General features: G+C 39.5%; 1 protein-coding gene across 7 annotated transcripts in view; it reads right to left on the bottom strand.

The window, feature by feature from the left end:
• Positions 1-20179, bottom strand: part of nrxn2a (neurexin 2a) — a 696697-nt gene that overhangs the window by 537338 nt on the left and 139180 nt on the right. For all 7 annotated transcript variants that reach the window (XM_049466698.1, XM_049466699.1, XM_049466697.1 and 4 more), the window contains exon 3: positions 16147-16167. In XM_049466698.1, coding sequence (XP_049322655.1) covers positions 16147-16167 — 21 coding nt within the window. The remainder of the gene's footprint in view (positions 1-16146; positions 16168-20179) is intronic.

Raw genomic sequence — 20179 nt, 5'->3', positions numbered from 1 at the left:
CAAGAAAAACACCTTCCATGAGCCCTTTAAGCCAACTGAACCTAGAAACAATAACAGGGCAGGGATGACTTATCCAGAAAGGCCTGGATTCCGCGTCAGCTCTGAGTTGGTGGTATTAAAAGAGCGAGACAGACAGAGCGGCGGCTGCGGAACTAGACGAGGAGATATTAGCCTGGAGGTGTGGGTTATTTTTTAAAAGAGGCATATGCAGCATGTAAACATTTATTTTGTGCGAATGCAAATGTGCGGTGTCGTTCGCCGAGCGGAGGCTGACGTGCGGTGGGCCTGCTGTGGACGTCTGCATTGAAATGCTGCGGCCCAACAGCGTTGGCATAGCAACAGGCTCTTGTGTCTCCCCAAGTATGACGTTGCCCAAAGCACCCCAACCCCCCCGCCACCCTCCACCTCCACCTCCTCCTCTTCCTCTTCTTATGCTCCTACTCCTACTACTCCTCCTCCTCCTCTTCTCTCTCCCCCTCCATCTCTTGCCCCCCCCTTCTCGCTCTACTCCATCTCCACTCTCTCTCACTCTCCAGTTTTCTCTTTCTCTCCATTGTTCCAAACACCATTCCATTCCATTCATCTCGCCGTCACGCATAGGAGAGACTAAATTACGGCTGCCAAATATTTTGGACGAAAAATAAAGCCCATTTTAGAATTTTAATCTGCTCGCATAAAGCGAACCAATAAAGCGGCGATAAATACTTGGCTTATAAAATGTCTCTGGGTGGGGCGTGATATTGTTTACCCACACCCTCCTTCGACCAGTTATTGAATTGTGAGGCAGAACGAAGCAAAATTGAACAACATAAAACATTAAACGCGGGCTAATAAAAATAGCTTATCGAGGAAAACATGTTTTTATTGTAAGGGATGTTGACTTCATAAATTGAATGTGCACGAAATGAGTGCATTATTTTATTATTTCAATAAACCCTGCTTTATTTACATGTGACATTTACTAAACTGAAAAAAAAAAGAATGAGCAACATTTTGTACATTTTTACAGGAAAGCTCAGAGCTTTCAAGGGTAAACAAATAAAAGCTATGCAGTCAGAATAGTTTATTCTGGCTGAATTAATAGACAACAGCACAAAGGAATTTCTGAACGTGAGCATCAACATCAGAATCAACGTAAGCCTATCAGATCTTTCTTAAATCATGCATGAGCACGCATTAAGAGCATGCGGCGCAATTAACCAAATCCAGTATCACTAACCCACTGACTACACACACTACAGTATCCAGTACCCATGCTGTGCTCATGGCGCACTGTCTGCGTATCATCGCGGCGATCTGCTCTGATTAGCTCCAGCGCGGGGTTGGATATGAAACGTGCGAATATGCTGAGAAGGGATTTGCATGGCCCGTTTTAAAGCCCCTCTCTGAAACTCTTGAAGGAGAACCTCCAGCAGAGGGATTATGCCAAGGTCACGGAGGCTCAGAGAGGATTGGCCGTCGCCGTGCCAGCTGTACCCTCTCTTTCTGACTCTGCCCAGTGCTGAGACTGGCACATGCTGCTCTGGCAGAGAGCTGACTGGGCTCAGACCCGCCTGGCACCGCCCCTCACCAAAACTAGAGCTGTGCAAAAAAATATCTCCGCCGCTCACAGACAGAGCCGGTCTGGGTGCGCTTCCTGCCTGCGAGCGGTTCTGCTGCCAGCTTAACGCTGCAGCCCGCAGCGGTCACTGTCGTTTTGCTAAAAAAACTAAAAAATAGCCTTGATTGGGCTATACACTGGCATGTTATAAGACAAGACATAGTGTCATAGGACAGTATAGTGTTCCATGACTCTTGCCATGGAAGCTAAGGAACGCTTCACTGAATGCGGATGTGACTTTTTCCAGAGTGGCATATCTGTTTGCAGGGGCAATTCAGAGAAACCAGAACTTGCAGTCCAATTTGGGGGACGATTCCCTCTACGCAGACATCTATAAAGTACTAGAGACCCAGACTTAAGTAAACAGATTGTGGATCGAGGAAAGTTGGAGGAAACAGCCGCACAACTTTAGAAATGGAATATTCCATCCATAAGCCCTTGCTCAAATTCCAATATTTTTACATGGCCTTGCCATGAGTAAGCTGGCCAGTATCCAGCTTCACTCACAAGATAACACCTCACAACATATACAGACGTGGGCATTCACAAGCCTTTTCTTAAGGTAACACTTCATAACTAAATTATGTACTGTGACCTCTTGACTTAGATGGTACTAGATAAACATTCAGTTTACCAGAAAGATTCCTGTGGCAAGCATGCAGGAAATAAAATGATACAAAAGGAAATAAATCTTGATAAGATTTAACTATATGATTGACAACAAACCAAAATCATAGGTTAAAGTCTTGTGCCCAGGTCTAGTAACATCTGAACCTTCTGAGATCCTGCCTTATATGGTGGTTGGTGTGACGCAGTGGATAACACCACCACCTTCTTATGAGCTTCCACATCATGTGTGAGACTGGGGTTCAATTACCGGTCTGGATGACTTTACTGTGATACACCAATAAGAGTATGTCAGCAGTAAATCTAAATGTTGTATGGATTGCAAGGGCTGAGCATACCTTCTAAACTGGAGGTGATTTGGAGGAAAGAAGGGAATGACAAGTCTGCATTTGAAAATCTGGGTTGAAAGTCTGGGTCTCATTCTTTTAAAGACTGGCAAAAGCTTGTGATTTATTGGGACACTAAGAGACACAGCATTAGGCTTCCTGGTAGAATTTCTGCTAAAGCTTTAATTTCTCTTAGTGTATATCATTGCTATCCAATTAAAAACAAGTAAAGCTCTGGAAATCAGTTTTTCAGATTCTGTTATTTATAGGTATATATTTTAGTAAAATGAACATTGTTGTTTCGTTCTATAAACTACGGACAACATTTCTCCCAAATTCCAAATAAAAATATTGTCATTTAGAGCATTTATTTGCATAAAATGAGAAATGGCTGAAACAACAAAACAGATGCAGAGCTTTCAGACCTCAAATAATGCAAAGAAAACAAGTTCATATTTATAAAGTTTTAAGAGTTCAGAAATCAATATTTGGTGAAACAACCCTGTTTTTTTATCACAGTTTTCATGCATCTTGGCATGTTCTCCTCCACCAGAATTCAAGCAGTTCAGCTTGGTTTGATGGCTTGTGATCATCCATCTTCCTCATGATTATTTCAATTTGGTTAAATCAAAGAGGTCATCTCATTTTTTATCGATTTTTACACAATTTTGGACCAATAGAAATACTTCAAATCTTTCGAAAACTCTTTTTACATTGACTTTCATTGAAAGTTTAGAAAGTTTTTTCTCTTTCCTGTAAAGTTGCTGTTTTGAAGATACTTGTTTTTCACTGGACAGCGACGATATGCTGAATGCAAGATAAATTATGAGTTGTAAAGATGTGTGAAGAGTGGATTTGTCATGGTGAAATTGTTATACCAGGTTCTTGGTTGTAGACACCTCATGGTACTTTCAGAGGTCTTGTATCTGAAGCAACCAGGGCTGTTTGAACAGCAAGTGAAGGACAAACGAACATCATGTCCATGACGTTCTGGCTCATATGCATTCTTTTCATCTTAACCTTGAGGGTTTTGAGTTCTGTCTGGTTCTTTCACTCAGTGGAAAACCCTGTATCCTGACAAGAATGGGAAAGAACCCATCATTAGGCTGCTGCTGACTAGACATTCCAAAATTACACCAAAAACATAGGATTGGCATAGTGTGTTTGAAGGGTTACCAGCAACCACCGAAGAGATTTCCCTTCCAGGTGGGATCTGAAGGTAGGATCCAGAGCATACTGGCAGCTTTTAGTGGAGAGCGAGATGCTAAATTGGGCATCTCCATTACTGAAGGCTCGTATGCACTGTGCCTGTACAGCCATTAGCATTTCAAGCGACTCGGGCATGACATAGAGAGTCATTATTTGTAGATTTAGATGTTTGTGTCTCATTGTCAGGACTCAGGATTCTTCTGGTGGCTTTTTGCTGCAGCGCTGTTGTTCGGCAGGCGTTACAGAAGCTCCCTCTTATTTTCAGAGCCAGGACACAGTCATGGCTCCAGCATCTTCTAATGCGCTCCACACACCTGCAAATCAATTTGGTCTATCTGTCTCGGGCTGTGCAGCTTCAATGCCTTCATCCAGGCTTGGACTACACAACCCTCCCGCCTCTTCAAAAGCCCAGTTACAATCCTCCATCATTGCACCATTCCATGGCAGAATTGAACTGAATGTGAGGGGTGTTAATGATACATGTATTTTCAGTGTAGACGGATTATCTGGATTTTTTTCTGAAGTAAAACCAATTTAATTCCAAATACTCTGCATAAAAAATAAAAAAATAAAAAATACAGGGGTTGGACAATGAAACTGAAACAACAGTCATCTGTCACCATGATGGTGGTCAATCTTCATTAATTGCACATTAATTGCACCAGTAAGAGCAGAGTGTGAAGGTGGTTCAATTAGCAGGGTAAGAGCACAGTTTTGCTCAAAATATTGCAACGCACTCAACATTATAGGTAACATACCAGAGTTCAAAAGAGGACAAATTGTTGGTGCACATTGTGATGTATCAAGAGCCACGGTATCCAGGGTAATGTCAGCATACCACCAAGAAGGACGAACCACATCCAACAGGATTAACTGTGGACGCAAGACTGCACTGCACTGACTTGATAATAAAACACAGTGGACCAACACCAGCAGATATTCTAATTTTCTGAGATTTTCTTTGGATTGTCATTGTCTGTAAGACATATCAACAATAAAAGAAATACAAGCTTAAAACTGATAATTCTGTATGTAATACATCTATATAATATATGAGTTCCACATTTTTTGAGATGAACTAGTAAATACTACTGTGCTTAATTCAGAGAACATACATTTTCCACAGTAAAACAGCTATTAAATGCAAACTACTCGTTTTATTCCAACTCATTATTAGTCTTTTTTCAGTATCAGTCCAGTTTCATTAAAAAGGGAAAATTTTAAATGTCTGGAGGTGTTACTCTTGTTAAAAGACTTATTCAGAAAACAGTGAAAATGGGATTCATAACAACTTCTCAGAACACCCAGACAGTCCCTATTAGATATAACGATATCTTTAAATCCATTCACACTTCTCGAAAGGAAATCATGCCAGGTTCACATTATTTTTGCCTTGATTTTTACATTTGATATCCTTCTTTAGTTCCTTCATTCATTTTTACGACTCAGTATTGTGTAGTGTGGGTTGAATGCATAATCTCTGGTGGGAAATGAGACTTTGACTTCATATAGATGTACAGTGCCAGTCAACATTTGGAAACTGGTACCAGTCATCCAGACTATAAAGGATCATACAAGGAATCATGCAGTAAATTTGAAAGACTTAAACATTTAGTTGCTTTTATCTGAGGTGCTGTTATCTATTATAAATTTATCAGGCTGGTAGCTCTGATAAATTTAGCCTGTGCAACAGACAAAACTCTTGCTCTTCATTTTTTGGGACGGACCTGATGAGAGCCAGTTTCATCATAAAGTTTTTGATGGTTGTTCTGACTGCACTTGAGGATATTTTAAACTTTAGACTGGAACTGTGTATTACTTGGTATAAGATGTAAGTGGTTTAAAGGTAAAAACAGTATATTCCTTTCTTTTTCTTGGATCTTTCAAGGCCAGAAACAGTGACAAGTGGTACAAGACAAGGAGTGATGAGAAAAACAAAGGTGGAGTACATCATGAAGAAGCCAGTGTTGACTTTATTATCTATTTTCTCATCCACTTTCTCTTTGTCTGCGTATTAGTTTCGCTAAAAATTAGTTTTGCTACAAACAATGTACAGGGGTTGGACAGTGAAACTGAAGCACCTGTTATTTTAGTGTGGGAGGTTTCATGGTTAAATTTGACCAACCTGATGGCCAATCTTCATTAATTGCACATTGCACCAGTAAGAGCAGAGTGTGAAGGTTCAATTAGCAGGGTAAGATCACAGTTTTGCTCAAAATATTGCAATGCACACAACGTTATGGGGGACATACCAGAGTTCAAAAGAGGACAAATTGTTGGTGCACGTCTTGCTGGCGCATCTGTGACCAAGACAGCAAGTCTTTGTGATGTATCAAGAGCCACACTATCCAGAGGAATTTCAGCTTACCACCAAGAAGGACGAACCACATCCAACAGGATTAACTGTGGATGCTGTAAGAGGAAACTGTCCGAAAAAGGGATATTGGGGTGCTAACCCAGATTGTATTCAAAAAGCATAAAACCACGGCTGCCCAAATTCAATTCATTGTGCACCTCAACTCTCAACCTGTTTACACCAGAACTGTCCGTCGCCACAATAAATTATTGTGGTCTAAAAACAGGTGTTTCAGTTTCACTGTCCAAACCTTTGTATCTATTTTGTTGTGCACTTTATGTCTGTCTGTTGTATGGTTTGATCAGCATTTTGGCTTGACCTGACTGATCAGTCAGGTAACGTGCAAAAAAACAAACACTAATAGACTAGACTGATTATAAGACACCACGTTGTGTAGTGTAAAATCTACTTACGCACTTGATGTATCTAAGGACTCTGGAAGTTGTATAGTAGTAGTAGTAATAGTGTGAACCTGGCATTAAAGCAGTCAACAGCTTAGAACTGCAAATGTAATGTCTTTTCAGGTCCGACAGAAAAATAGCTGCACTCTGCAGCCGTCTAATCTGCTTTGTTAACTTCTGAGGAAAAGCTCAAAGCTGCAGGCTGTGAAAAGCGCTTAATGTCCATTTATAGTGCCTCTAACACAGCAGAGCATCTGTAAAAACAAAGGACAGAAAGTGGATCGGGCTCAAAATAGCCCATAACTGATCCAATAAACCATGCCTGGATTGGCCACAATCCCAGTTCTGTGGATTGGATGGCGACATCCCTACAAATTCATAGTGGATACATAAATTATGGGGGTCTCTTGATTTTTGCATAGTATAGTTGTAGATTTTGGAGTTTGGAAAGATTGGGTTAGACCAGAAAAATGCAAATACAGTGAGGAAAATAAGTATTTAAACACCCTGCGACTTTGCAAGTTCTCCTACTTGGGAATCATGGAGGGGTCTGAAATTGTCATCTTAGGTGCTTATCCACTGAGAGAGACATAATCTAAAAATTTTAAAAATCTGGAAATCACAATGTATGTATTTTTAATCATTTGTTTGTGTGTTACTGCTGCAAACAAGTATTTGAACACCTGTGAAAATCAATGTTAATATTTGGTACAGAAGCCTTTGTTTGCATTTGCAGGGGTTAAACGTTTCCTGTAGTTTTTTTTACCACGTTTGCCCTGCACACTGCAGCAGGGATTTTGGCTCATTCCTCCAGACAGATCTTCTCCAGATCAGCCAGGTTTCTGGGCAGTCGCTGAGAAACACGTTTAAGAGTTTAAGCTCTCTACAGGGCTTAAACTGATGATTTTCTATAGGGGTTTAGGTCTGGAGACTGGCTAGGCCACTTCAGAAAACCTTGATATGCTTCTTACAGAGCCACTCCTTGGTTATCCTGGCTGTGTGCTTTGGGTCATTGTCATGTTGGACAACCCAGTCACGACCCATCTTCAAAGCTCTAACTGAGGGAAGGAGGTTGTTCCCCAAAACACCCCTAAAGCATGATGCTTCCACCCCCATGCTTTACAGTAGGGATGGTGTTATTGGGTTGGTACACATCATGCTTCGTCCTCCAAACACGGCGAGTGGAATAAAGATCAAAAAGTTATATTTTGGTCTGATCTGACCACAGAACTGTCTTCCATGACTCCTCTGGATCATCCAAATGGTCATGGGCAAACTTGACAGGCTGGACATGTGCTGATTTAAGCAGGGAAACCTTTCGTGCAATGCATGACTTTAAACTATGATGTCTTAGTGTATTTTACCCACAGTAACCTTGGAAACCTTGGTGAGAGCTCTCTTCAGGTCATAGACCAGCTCCTCTCATGTAGTTCCAGCCTTGTGGAGGTCTACAGTTTTGTCTCTGGTGTCTTTGGACAGCTCTTTGGTCCATGTTAGTAGTAGGAGTCTTACTTTATGCAGCAAACAACCTCAAACAGGTGCTTCTAATTTAGAATAATAAGTGGAGTAGAGGTGTCCTTTTTAAGGCAGACTAACAGGTATTTGAGGGTCAGAAGTTTTGCTGTTTGGCAGGTGTTCAAATACTTATTTGCAGCAGTAACACACAGATAAATTATTTAAAAAAAATCATACATTGTGATTTCCGGATTTCTTTTTTTTTTTTTTAGATTAGGTTTAAAAAAATAATTTAAGATGAAAATTTCAGACTCCTCCATGATTTCCAAGTGGGAGAACTTGCAACGTCGCAGGTTACTCAAATACTTATTTTCCTCACTGTATACTGCAAATAAAACAATATATATATATATATATATATATATATATATATATATATATATATATATATATATATAAATAAGAGCTAGAAATGAAACAAAAGCCTTCTAGTATGTTCATTAGCATGCATACTATAAGCCTCCCCCTCACACGTTCTCTGACAGAACACCCTCAGATGACTAGTTTTGATCATTTGCAGGGGTCTCCACATAACATGGAAATGAGAGCTCCTCAGAAGAAATGAAGAGGAGAGATTTTTGATGCGTCAAAATCATTACGCTCTTACGATTCGGCCCGAGACTGAATGAGCTGGGGTGTGGAGAGGAGCTAAGCTGTACTCCTCCGTCAGATGTCACATTGCATTGCGGTGAAGCCGGGGTTCGGAGGAACGGCCGCTGCCGCATCTTGCCTTCAATGAGTGTCATCTTTGTTTTCATGCATTCTGCGGCGGTGAGGAAGCACTGACACTGCGTGAACACTTTAATCCAATAAAAGCTCAAACGCTTTCTCTTTGCGCAGCGTCTTTGCTCGACACTGGCCGTTTGATGTTGCCGTGGTCCGAGCGTTTCGGGCTCATCACAAGGGGAGCGGCGCCATGATTAAAGAGAAGGGCTGAAAGCAGACGATTGCAGCGAAGGCCGCAGACGTCCTTGTGTGTGTGTGTGTGTGTCCTCTCTGATAACCCCCCTGCGCTCAGAGAGTCAACACGCTATGTGGCGACGGACGCTATGTGGCATTTCTGCCATACAATGACCCCAGCAAAGGGCGGGGTTGCCTGAGTGATGGCAGCATGTTTAAATCTTATACTGTATGTTTGATGTGTGTGAGGCTTTCAGCAGAACCAATGAAGAACTAAAGGCAGTTGCTGGGGGTGGTAAATGTACCTGTATAAAACACAACTGAAACACAAGGCCAACAGGGCTACAGTGCTTAGTTCACATTGCAAGCGCCATTAATCAATTACAGATCTTTCACTCAGATCTGATTCAGCTTTAATAAATGGAAGTGACCTGTATCTCTCTGTAAAGTGAATGAATACAGTGTTTCAGTGTCCCTGAAATAGCACACATTTGCACATTAAAATGTTTAAATATATATATATATATATATTGCGCTTGCTGATACTGCTAATATAGCATTGCTGAGTAGCCAGAGCCCTTGGAGGAAAGCACAGTGACTCGGTTTCAATACATCAGCTCACAGATGCCTGGTGCTGAGCGACATCACCCTTTGGAGTGATGTGGGAAGAGAGCACCATCTACCCACCCAGAGAGAGCAAGGGCAATCATGCTCTCTCGGGGCTCTGGTAGCCGATAGCAAGCTACATGAACAGGATTCGAACCTTTCAGCGATCTCCCAATCATAGTGGCAGCACTTTAAACCACTGGACCACTCATTTGGAGCTTATATTTCATTGTTCTGAAGCACTGACAGTGTTGTGCTGAATTTCGACTCCCAGCAAGAATCTGACTAGCCTTTACATTACATTGCAATATATTTGGCAGACGCTTTTTGTCCAAAGCAACTTACAAATAATGATGTACATTAGCAATCAAGGACATAAAAGTTCAAGGCAAAAACATTTTTAGACAGGGCCTAAATGAGGCCAAAGTGAATAGTGGGATAGAGTAGGAAAGAAGGGGGGGGCAAGACATGAGGTTAGAAGTAGTTAGTGTTAGGAGAGTAAGTGCTCTTTGAAGAGCTCTGTCTTCAGGAGTTTATTAAAGATAGTGAGAGATTCTCCTGATCTGGTAGTGGAAGGTAGTTAGTTAGAGGTGTTAGGAGAGTAAGTGCTCTTTGAAGAGCTCTGTCTTCAGGAGTTTATTAAAGATAGTGAGAGATTCTCCTGATCTGGTAGTAGAAGGTAGTTAGTTAGAGGTGTTAGGAGAGTAAGTGCTCTTTGAAGAGCTCTGTCTTCAGGAGTTTATTAAAGATAGTGAGGGACGCTCCTGATCTGGTAGTGGAAGGTAGTTAGTTAGAGGTGTTAGGAGAGTAAGTGCTCTTTGAAGAGCTCTGTCTTCAGGAGTTTATTAAAGATAGTGAGAGATTCTCCTGATCTGGTAGTAGAAGGTAGTTAGTTAGAGGTGTTTGGAGAGTAAGTGCTCTTTGAAGAGCTCTGTCTTCAGGAGTTTATTAAAGATAGTGAGGGACGCTCCAGATCTAGTAGTGGAAGGTAGTTAGTTAGAGGTGTTAGGAGAGTTAGTGCTCTTTGAAGAGCTCTGTCTTCAGGAGTGTATTAAAGATAGTGAGAGATTCTCCTGATCTAGTAGTGGAAGGTAGTTAGTTAGAGGTGTTAGAAAAGTTAGGGCTCTTTGAAGAGCTCTGTATTCAGGAGTTTATTAAAGATAGTGAGGGATGCTCCTGATCTGGTAGTAGAAGGTAGTTAGTTAGAGGTGTTTGGAGAGTAAGTGCTCTTTGAAGAGCTCTGTCTTCAGGAGTTTATTAAAGATAGTGAGAGATTCTCCTGATCTGGTAGTAGAAGGTAGTTAGTTAGAGGTGTTTGGAGAGTAAGTGCTCTTTGAAGAGCTCTGTCTTCAGGAGTTTATTAAAGATAGTGAGGGACGCTCCAGATCTAGTAGTGGAAGGTAGTTAGTTAGAGGTGTTAGGAGAGTTAGTGCTCTTTGAAGAGCTCTGTCTTCAGGAGTTTCTTAAAGATGTGAGGGATGCTACTGATGCTTCTGATCTAGTAGTGGAAGGTAGTTTGTTCCACCATTGGGGAACTATGTATGAGAACAGTCTGGATTGCTTTGTGTAAATGTTTGGTAAAGCTAGGCGACGTTTACTGGAGTGAGTGCATGTAGATTTTTTAAATTTAATACGAGCAGCAACCTATGGGGTGTCATGCTCATTATGGCTGGTCGAAGACCAGGAGTTCTGCTGCGTTCTGAATCATGTGAATGGCTTTACTACACAATGTGGGAGGTTGTAAAGAAAAACAAATAGTTTTAACTTAATAGTTAATTATGATTAGAAACCACAGGAATTGTGAGTGTAACCTCTCGTGCCCAAACAACTGAGTGAAGCACATGCTCGCAAAGATGAGACAGATTCTGCCAGAGAGTCAGAATTCAGCACAGCACCGGTGCTTTCTGATGATGGCAGCACTAAGTGCATTATGTGCATACAGGCCAAAAGACCCATGAAATCCTATCTGTTTTTTCACATGCATGCTGCATACCCACGAATTAGAGACACAGTCAGTCAAAAACAACACAGGAAAAAAAATAAAAAAAAATAAATCAATAAATTTTTAATAATAAATCAAAATCGATATATTTATTAATTCCAGTCGATATGATAAAATTCCGATACCGATATTAACAGTATATTTCTAATAGGAATATTATTTATTATTTAAGTAGAAACATCAGGCTGGCAATATCATACTGATATGGGAATTGTTGACCATCAGCAACAGTGTGAAATCTGTAAATATTTTCTATTAGATTGTATATAATGTATTTTATAATAGTTAATAGAGCTGAAATATATAGCAAAAAAAAAAAATATATATATATACATATATATATATATATACATATATATATATATATACATATATATATATACATATATATATATGTATATATATATATATATCAAAATCGATATATTTATTAATTCCTGTCGATATGATAAAATTCCGATACCGATATTAACAGTATATTTCTAATAAGAATATTATTTATTATTTAAGTAGAAACATCAGGCTGGCAATATCATACTGATATGGGAATTGTTGACCATCAGCAACAGTGTGAAATCTGTAAATATTTTCTATTATAATTTATATAATGTATTTTATAATAGTTAATAGAGCTGAAAGATATAGCAAAAATGTACATAGCAAAATCGATATATTTCTTAATTCCAGTTGATATGATAAAATTCCGACACCGATATCGTAAATGTGATATGATAAAAATATTATATCACAATACTTATTAATATTAGATATTGTCACAATGCACAGTATTTATTATGATTTGACAGATTCTAAATGTGGCAGATTCCACTATTCTGCTATTCAAACATACTTTCAAGAATACTAGTGTAAATGACTTTTATTCATTTATTTCTGCACATCATCCAAATAAAGAGGATTTTTTTACACTCTCTGGGTCAGTGTTCTTTTAGTACTGATGATATCCTAGTATCCTTGAAATTGTATCACAGTACAATAATATTTTGAAATATTTGTCCAGCTGTAATAGTTAAAGACCTTTAGATATTTATTTTGATAAACATGCTGTGTATAATAATCCTCTTCTTCAAGGCAAAACACAGTTCAGAAAAGTGAGTTTTTCCTGTGGCCTAAAATTCAACAGAACTCTGAAGTCAGTTCAGTAAGTTGCATTATACATGATAAGCTCAACGTGGCCTGATTTTATTTTCTTAACAAAGAGCTCTTCGTCAAGCAGTCAATTTTTCACACGGCTCTTACATAAAGCTAAGGTTTAAAAATGAGGAAGGTATATCATTTTTCTTTTTTTTTTTTGCCTCTTGCCAAGTAGGTTGGTGCATGTCGGCTGAATTAATGGAGAGCAGTACATCTTTATTTAAGAAAAGAAGCAGTGCATCATTAATGAGGTTGCTCACGAGCTGCAGTTACTGTGAGCTATCAACAGACTTTATAAGAAAGGAGAAAGATCCAGCATAAAATTACAGCACAAAACCAGGAGGAAAAACATTGTTCTTGCTGTGTTTAGAGGTTCCATTGTCATTTTGCCAAAAATATAATTATCGCAAAAATACACTGAAATATTGTGATATTACTTTAGGGCCATATTGCCCAGCTCTATTTAATATAACCTCCTAGGACCTGACGTCCACATCACCAATCACACTGCAGGGTTAGAACTAAGTGTGGTATAATACCTAGTTTAGAACTTCCCCAGATAACTACATACTAACCCTTTATGGCAGGATGTTGCCATTGTTTCAGGCAACAAACCACATTTTTTATCATTTGTTCATCAAATGTTATCTAGATGTTTTAATATGAGAAGAGGTATATTTGGAAAAAGCCTATTTTAAGGCCCATTTTGGCTGTTAAAATAGTCCCATTGCTGCTCTGTTTGTAGCTGCACTGTTTGGCTTCTAAGCGCTGCATCATTGCTAGGTTACCTGAATGTGGATGTGGAGTAATACATGGAGAGCTTCGGTTACAGTGCATTACCAGCTGATATCACCTGATATGCTGATATGTGGACATCACATTTTGGGTTGTCTAGACCACAACACAAAATTTTGCTCTACAAGGTCCTGGTGTCCTCGTATGAGGCCATTATACTGTCACCTAGTGGTGGTAGAAGAGGTTACACGTTACAGATTCAATTTTGTTCAGAAGTTTAAATGAACAGTAAATACAGTACATTTTTATGTATTTTATGTTTTTATCTTCGTGTTGAAGCAGCATTTCGAATAAGCCGTATTGCTCAAATAAGCCTGATTGTTGTTTCTATTTTTGTTTTGTACTCAGGCAAAAAATGCTGCCGTGTTTAGAGGCAAAAATGTTTTACACATCATTTCTAATTGCGACTTCATTGTGTTCTATCAAAATACAAAACTAACGTCCACATATGTGGACATTATTTTTTTTCAGAAACTACATCATGTAAAAAGATATTTTAAATCAGGTACCAACTATCCCAAATAGCAAAGAGAAATAAAAAATGCATGGTATTCAGGAACTTGTGCCTTAGGAGGATAAGGACATTAAAACAAAACAAATACAACAAGTAAAATACTAGTATTGCATGTATACACTGACATGCCAAAGTCAACTTTTAAGAAAACTATTACAGAAATTCTGAATGAGAAATTGTTGTCACAGGTCTGATGTTGCCTGATGTTTCTGTCATTGTCTGTTGTACTTTTTGTTTTTGTGTTATAAGAGACTTGTGATGTGGAAACTCTTGAATAAAAGTTATGAGGTACTGTATACATATGCTACAGCTCATTCAAGAGACATGGCAAAAGTCATGAGACACCTTGACACACGTCTAGCATGTCGGTGTAGTGTAATGAAATAAATTAAAACACTTTTAAAACAGTCATACCCTACTTTTGTTGTTCTTCATAAGGCCCACTTATTAGGTTTGGTGGTTTTGTGCATTAAAATCAGACATTATTAACATTTACATTAAATTACCAATTTTTTTTTTTAGACTATAAGGCACACTTAAATCCTTTCATTTTCCAGCAGCGTTAGCATGAGCATTAGCCGTTAACCGCAGCGCTAGCTCTTTCGCCGTTCAGAGAGTATATTGTACTGTAGTCTGCATGTTTACCATGTTTGAGCAAGCTATATGGGACAAACCGCTAGCTAATAGCGCCCTGGCTTACTAGAAGACTCAGGGTTCCTCAGTGTAGCGCTATCGGACGGCATTTACTAGCGCTAAGCACTGCTGCTGACTGTGCTGTTGAAAATATTGGAAATCTAAACTTACTGTAAATAAAGAGAAGAGCTTTACTCACCCAAATAAACAGGAGAGAAATCTGTGTAGAGTTTTTAAGAATTACAGTTTTGTTTACTTAAGCGCTTCCCCCCAACTTCCCCTCAATTTAGAAAGGAAACATGGTGACACCATTGTTCCTTACTATTGTCACTGAAAAAGCACCTTATACTAGTTTGGTGCACCTTATGTATAAAAAGTAGACCAGAAAATAAACGTTAATTGATTGTGCGCCTTATAATCCGTAAAAAGGAAGTAATGTATCCTCTGTTTTAGAAGTAAACAGGTTGACATATGCTCTATTTAGTGCAGTCTGGGCTGAAACACTCCCTATATTGTATATAATTTCTGCATGAATGGACAGGCTCATTTACTGTAAGCTGTTTTTTGTTGCGGGTGGACATATGGAAACATGAGACATCACAAACACATGAACCATATGGACTGGGGACTGATTTTATATATATATATTTTTTTTTTCGAATCAACAGATTCTTTCCCATATTGCACCAGTATTGGAGGAATTGCATTGGTATTAATATAGTAAATCATTTATAAGGATATGATTTGTTTGATTGAAAGATAGCAATCTTTCTTTCTTTCACACTATATATAAGAACATAAGAACAATTCCCTAACTCCAACCGTTATTAATAATAAATGATAAATCATACAGGCCTGAAACACAGCACTGCGAGGAAGGCAGGCATGACTTTAACTTGGGCTCTGCTCCAGCGTTAGCGCGCTTGTGCCTGTGAGCTGCTGAGTGGCGAGCCATCGCCTGGCGGGATTCATCTCATCCGCCGCTTCCATCCTATCTGCAAGGCCCAACTTATCTTCTCTGCGAGCTGTGGAAGGAGGAGCGGCTTTGCATGGCCACCGCCAGCTGCCTTAATCCCGGTCTCAGATACACTTACTCAGTCTCATTCTCTCTCTCTCTCACACACACACACACACACACACACAGAGCTGCAGGGCTAGTGCCAAAGGCCTGCAGCCCAGCAAACTGGAGCCCAAGCACTCTACTGCACTCTGAGACTAAGCTCCTCTTCAGCGTATCACCACACGAGCAGCAGGTTTGTTTACACACAGCTGGTGCTGCACGTACATATGGGAGTCCATCGCTCACACACACCTCAAACAACAACCCACACGGCCTTCGCCTGATTCACGTTTAGCCATTTTCAGTTCAGATACGCTCATCCGGCAGAACTGCAGTCCAAACTGACAATGCCTTTAAAGCAAACACAGAGCGATAAGACTACTACAGCAAGCAGTGCATCAAGTCAGCCCCACTAGCTTAGCTCCAAAGAGACCAAAACACTGCTCTTACCTTCAGATACTTGCTGGACAGCTGTAGCGTAAGAAAGAGAGAAGAGAAAGAGACATAAAGAAAGAAATTAGTAAGTAAAATATACTTTTTTTACAGTTTAACAAACATGATAATGGTTAAAACTAAATAAAACCACAAAATAAATGTGGTTTAGTCATGTAGGTGATCACTTCAATGCTGTCAAGGCCCATGAGCATCAATTATGTTGCATTTAATATTATTTACTTTTTCAATTTCACAATTTTTTAACATCCCAGCAAACATACAGACAAAACCCAATTCTATTCAAATTTTATCCCATTTTCTGCCCAATTTACATGGACAATTACCCAACCCACTCCCTCTATCACTAGTGATTGCCCAAAACCAGGAGGGTGAAGACTAGCACATGCCTCCTCCAATACATGTGAAGTCAGCAACAGTTTGAAATGAGGCGGTGGCTGACTGGATGCAGAATTACCAAGTAGCATCACAGCGCACTCGGAGGAAAGCGCAGTGACTCGGTTTCCGATACATCAGCTCACAGACGCCTTGTGCTGATCGACATCACCCCCTGGAGTGATGAGTGGAAAGATGCCATCTAGTTACACAGAGAGAACAAGGCCAATTGTGCTCTCTCAGGGCTCCGGTAAACGATGGCAAGCTACATGAACAGGATTCGAACCGGCGAGAGTTTTACAAAGGCGTGTGGCTTTAAAAAGAGGAATGCTTTTAGCAACTACAGCTTCCATTTGAGACTTGACTTGGACTCGTGACTAAAGAAAACTTACTGACTTATTAAGATTTATTTCAGATTTTCTCCCATTTTTAACTAGGCAGGTTATCCCACCCATTCAGCTGCTAGTCAGCTGTTAGTTACCTGCATTTCCTACATTACTAGTAATGGCGCAACAAAAGGAGGGTGAGGACTAGCACATCCGAAAGAAGCTCTTTTTAAACTGCTGCTGATGCAGCATTACCGAGTAGCATCATCACAGTACGCTCAGAAAAAAGCGCAGCGCTTCTGTTTTCCGATACATGAGCTCACAGACGCAGCCTTGTGCTGAGCGACATCACCCTTTGGAGTGATGATTGAAGAGAAAGCGCCATCTACCCACCCAGAGAGAGAGCAAGGCCAATTGTGCTCTCTCGGGGCTCCAGCAGCTGAAGGCAAGCTGCATGACTGGGATTGGAAACAGCGATATTCCGATCATAGAACGCTGGACCACTCAGCACTCCTCAAAGACTACTCAAGACTTGACCAAGTCTCCTCTAACAAAGACATCAACACATCAACATTCAATACAGGAGGCCTCACACACATATCTCGCATATTAGTGCATCGTTTCAGCAACTATTTGACACAATATTAGTCCCATAATTTATGATATTTGGCATTGCGGTGTAGCAAATAGAAAAATTAACAGAGCAATAGTTTGCCCAAACCCCTAATATTCATTGTTTTGTTTAGTTTTTTTTACTATTATTTGCATTAAGAAGAAAATAATCAGCAACACCCTTCTGTTTCCAGGTTTTAAACTATTTGCTGAGGCTTTGGGGGAAAAAAGTATATGAAGAAAAATAGGAAAAATATGAAGAAAAGGAAAGTGGAAAGTCACTTCAGAGAGGGTCTTATTCTTAGGGGAATTACGAGCTAAATTACCATGACTAGTGTACGTTCTCGGTAACACTTGGGAGAAGTGTTGTTTTTTTTTTCTTTTTTTCTTTTTTGCAAAAACTTAAAATGCTCATAATTGCCTCTCTGAAAAGACCCTTTCGCAACTCAGGCACAAATACGACGCCGCAATAAAAATTCATGCGCCACTCCTTTACCGCTCGAGTCATAAATCAAGCCGTATATTTCGAATGGTATTTTCATTATATTGAGTTTAGCGGCTCATTTATAGGAGACGATTAGGATTATAGGAGCTCGTAATGAAGGCTGTTTTTTGAAGGTTACAGACAGAGGCTTAGAGATGCTATGATTAAAGCAATAAATATGGCAGGCCGAGAGACAAAGTGCGCTGCCACGTGCATTAAAGGTGCATCAAACTGCTTAAGCACAGCGATAAATACTGGTAAGCTGGTAATGTGTTGTTTTTTGGGGCTGTCATAAAAAAAAGTGACTCCTGATCAGGGTGCGAATTATACAATGATAATTGGGGGGGGGGGTCAAATGTTTCTTTGGGGTGTAATGGAAACCAGTACAGTGCAGGCGTGTGTTACGCAGCCTGGTTCTCCTTCCACACTACCGGACTCTATTTCCCAGAATTCCCCTGATTATGACATCAATAATAACCCTTTACCTTCACCCAATCGCGTTACGCTCCGACGCTCTGATTCACCTGTGTACTAAATTACTTCCGGTTCATTCTTATCTAGATCCTGTATTTAAGGCATCCGTTTGTAAACAAACACCGCGAGGTATTGCCGACTCATGTTGCATACTAAGCGTTTTCCTGATTACTGTTTTTGCCTTCTCGTTACGACCCTGTTTTCGGATTATCGGTTTATGTCTTTTGTTTTGCTCTTATTGGATTTGTTGTATGGTTGGACTGTTTCTCGGTTTCGAACTCGGACTGTATTTTTGACTACGTCTTTGGTTATCGTTGAGATCATTGTTTACCTGGTTATTCTGTTAGCAGAACCTGTTAGCCTTCCTGCTAATAAACCTGTCTGTATTTTTAACTCGGCTCGCGTCACTCCTCTCTACCTGGCGTCACAGCGTGGGCTTTACTAAACTGATGTCTTAACAATCCTTACAGTGTCTCGTTTCCTTATTGTAATGTGTACATCTACAGCACGTAAAGATTAATTCATTTTATTAGCTAATGTAGCACTTATATACCACACAATAACCTTTACAGTCATAAATAATACAGTATATTATACAGCAAAATCCACAGTTAATCCTGCAAAAACAAACACACACACACAGACACAATGCTATTGGCTGCTATCTTTCATCAGCTTTCTCACCATTCAATTTTAATTCATATTCTACAGAATCTCAAATAATTCCCACAGGAATCATATGTTATTTAATTCTAAGTAAAAAATAGAAAATAACAATGTAACTGAAAATCCCTGTAGATAAGGCCCAGCTTTTGTCGCATCTCATCGACATATTTTAACACTGCAACTACTATATTAAATGTTAAGGGAGATACCTAGAAATGCATTTATATAGCTTGGCTAATGTCTTTTAAAAAAGCTTGCTATTGTTAATTTTCACAGTAAGCTAATAAAAAGATAGAAATAAGTCTTCCCTCAAAAAATTAAAATACATCAGTTTACTGTAAAACTACTCATCTGAGTAACTAATTCCTCACTTGATGTAATTACTGCAGTGTATGAAGCTTTTAGTTTCTTGATCACGTTCGTTTTCCTTCCGCCTTAAAACACATTTCCATTCCACCTTAACACGTTTCCCAGCGTTAAATCAATTTTTCTCTACGTTAAAACACAGTTCCCTTTTTAGACTGTAGTTAATAGATGATAAAGTGATTTAAGAGTTTTACACATTTCTGCTTAGGGTGTGCAGAAATCCCCAAAACAGTCCATATAAAACAGAAAGTGGATTCCCATTTGAATGTTCTGTTCCACCTTAAAAGCGCCAAAAATATTATCTACAGCCTGGATCCTGTGTGCCGCCACAGCAGCATTTAAGGTGGGATGGTAAATTGGCAGCATTTAAGGTGGGATGGTAAATTGGCAGCATTTAAGGTGGGATTGCAAAAACCTTAAAAATTGTGAGTTATTTATGTAAGAAAAACTGCGTTTAAAGTGCATATATTTTAGAAAGCTAAGTAGATAGCAAGCTAATGTTACTTTTACACGTAATGCTGTAGCTTGAGCAGCATGCGTACCTTAACTTAGACACAAGCCACCTGACCAATAATGAGCCAACAGGCAGGTAAACGGGAGGAAATGAGGAATGCTTATTAACATGGAATGGTATGATCCACTTTAGGGCTGCTTGAAATCGTATCACAATATTCTTTCAGGAAAAGCTACTGTATTGTTTTTGTATTATTTATCATTATGTGTAAGA

The sequence above is a fragment of the Astyanax mexicanus genome, chromosome 17 (assembly GCF_023375975.1).
Source record: "Astyanax mexicanus isolate ESR-SI-001 chromosome 17, AstMex3_surface, whole genome shotgun sequence".
In the NCBI taxonomy this organism is placed as follows: domain Eukaryota; kingdom Metazoa; phylum Chordata; class Actinopteri; order Characiformes; family Acestrorhamphidae; genus Astyanax; species Astyanax mexicanus.
Note: the sequence above shows the minus strand (reverse complement) of the source record. Positions and strands in the feature narration are given on the sequence as shown.